Source organism: Alligator mississippiensis, chromosome 2 (genome assembly GCF_030867095.1).
Source record: "Alligator mississippiensis isolate rAllMis1 chromosome 2, rAllMis1, whole genome shotgun sequence".
NCBI classification, from domain to species: Eukaryota; Metazoa; Chordata; order Crocodylia; family Alligatoridae; genus Alligator; species Alligator mississippiensis.
The window spans coordinates 133,977,382-133,978,945 of record NC_081825.1 but is presented as its reverse complement, the minus strand read 5'-3'; the positions used below and the strand labels follow the sequence as shown (position 1 = coordinate 133,978,945).

At 47.0% G+C, this 1,564-nt stretch overlaps 1 protein-coding gene across 1 annotated transcript; it reads left to right on the top strand.

Annotated features, from left to right (window-relative positions):
- Positions 1-589: 589 nt before the first annotated feature.
- On the top strand, positions 590-1,175 carry LOC102566336 (cilia- and flagella-associated protein 144). Its single transcript, XM_006275047.3, has one exon. It carries the CDS (start codon positions 590-592, stop codon positions 1,013-1,015), a length of 426 nt encoding a protein of 141 aa, XP_006275109.2. The 3' UTR covers positions 1,016-1,175.
- Positions 1,176-1,564: the final 389 nt, after the last annotated feature.

The window sequence follows — 1,564 nt, the reverse complement described above, 5'->3', positions numbered from 1 at the left end:
TCCTTATATGGTGCTGAGGGGTCTCTAAGGGCTAAACACAGGGGAAAAAAAGCTTTCATTCTCCCTTTATCCATCATAAAGAAGCAGGACAAATGAGGAGAGTGTTGACCTGTCCCCTGCCCCTCTGTCCACTTCAAAATTTCTTTGTCCCTGCATTAATTCCCCAGCTGGTTTATTTTAACGAAAATTCTTGCTTAGTCCCTGTAGCAAGTGGGTATGGATGGCACAGGAACCCAAAACTAAAGCAGAAAGAGCTGCTGGAAAATCTTTATGAAAGTGGGACCTAGCCTGCCAGAAGGGAGAAGAGCTGGAACACTGCACAACCACGAACACCTCTAACCCCTCTGATTGTACTGCCAATGGGTTAAACTGCCCACCATCCTCACATAGCTTCTCCCATCCTAGGACCTGGTTCTGATGTCATAATGCCATTGCTTATTTTGCCCACTGTATATACAGACCCACCTCCACCCCTGGGATTGGTTGTGGAGGACTCTGATGTCAAAATGCCACCACTCAATTGGCTATCAAGTCACAAACTCCAGGCACATATAAATGCCCAGCCATGGCACAATGTAAAAGTCGAGCCATGGCGCTGCGTGGTGCGGACAAAGAGGCAGCAGATGCAGTGCACAGGGACCAGATATTCCGTGAGACAGTGCAGAAGGAGCTGAGCTGCCAGCACCTGCACACTCACTTCAGCTTGAACCCGCAACGCCGTATCCATACATTCACTAGGAAACCAATGTCTTGGCATGACAATGTGGAGGAGCCTGTGGACACTGAATTTCTGAATCTCATTCACCATGCAACATTGGAGCCAAGCAAGAAATATTCGGAGCCACAAACAGAGAGCCAGGAAATTGGTTGGAACAGCACACCTTTGATCAGCGTGGACCGCGGTGACCGCAGGCTCTGTTTTCCATGCCGGAAGACCGAGATCACAAAGCACATGGAAGCTATATGGAGCCTAAAGGAACAGAGTGGGAACATGAAGGGTGGCTCTGCTACTTAGGCGGGTGGGTGATGACAGTTTTCCACACAATTTCTGCCTCCTTGTGCCATTTGTACATATGTGCATTACATGGCTATTGATTTCTGGAAGGCGCATTTTTTGGATGAAGGAGAATGAGGGAGTGATTGCTGTCTGGCCAGGCCTGTAAGCTGATCATGGTTACAACATAAATCAGTTTTCAATGGTTGCTTGCAGTGGATTTTTCAGAGGGGAAGTAGAAGAAACAGAATATGGGTAGAGTGGTCCATCCTGTGTGAGACCCTTCCAGCCAGCCACAGACATAAGGTTTTGGATGTTCTAGTGTTGGATTACATTCCTGATGGTTTTGTGAAACAGCCCCTGATGGACTTGTCCTCCATAAATTTGTCGAGTCCTTTTTTTGAACCCTATTATTCTGCTGGCCTCCATGACCAAGGCACATGATTAGGTTGCCTAGCCATCTTGGGTTTTTAGGACAGTTGTATATTTTGGAACCATGCCCCAGTGTCCCAAGAGAGTCCTTATAATCTAAATTTTTGTTCGGAACTTGCAAAACTCAGATTCCTTACT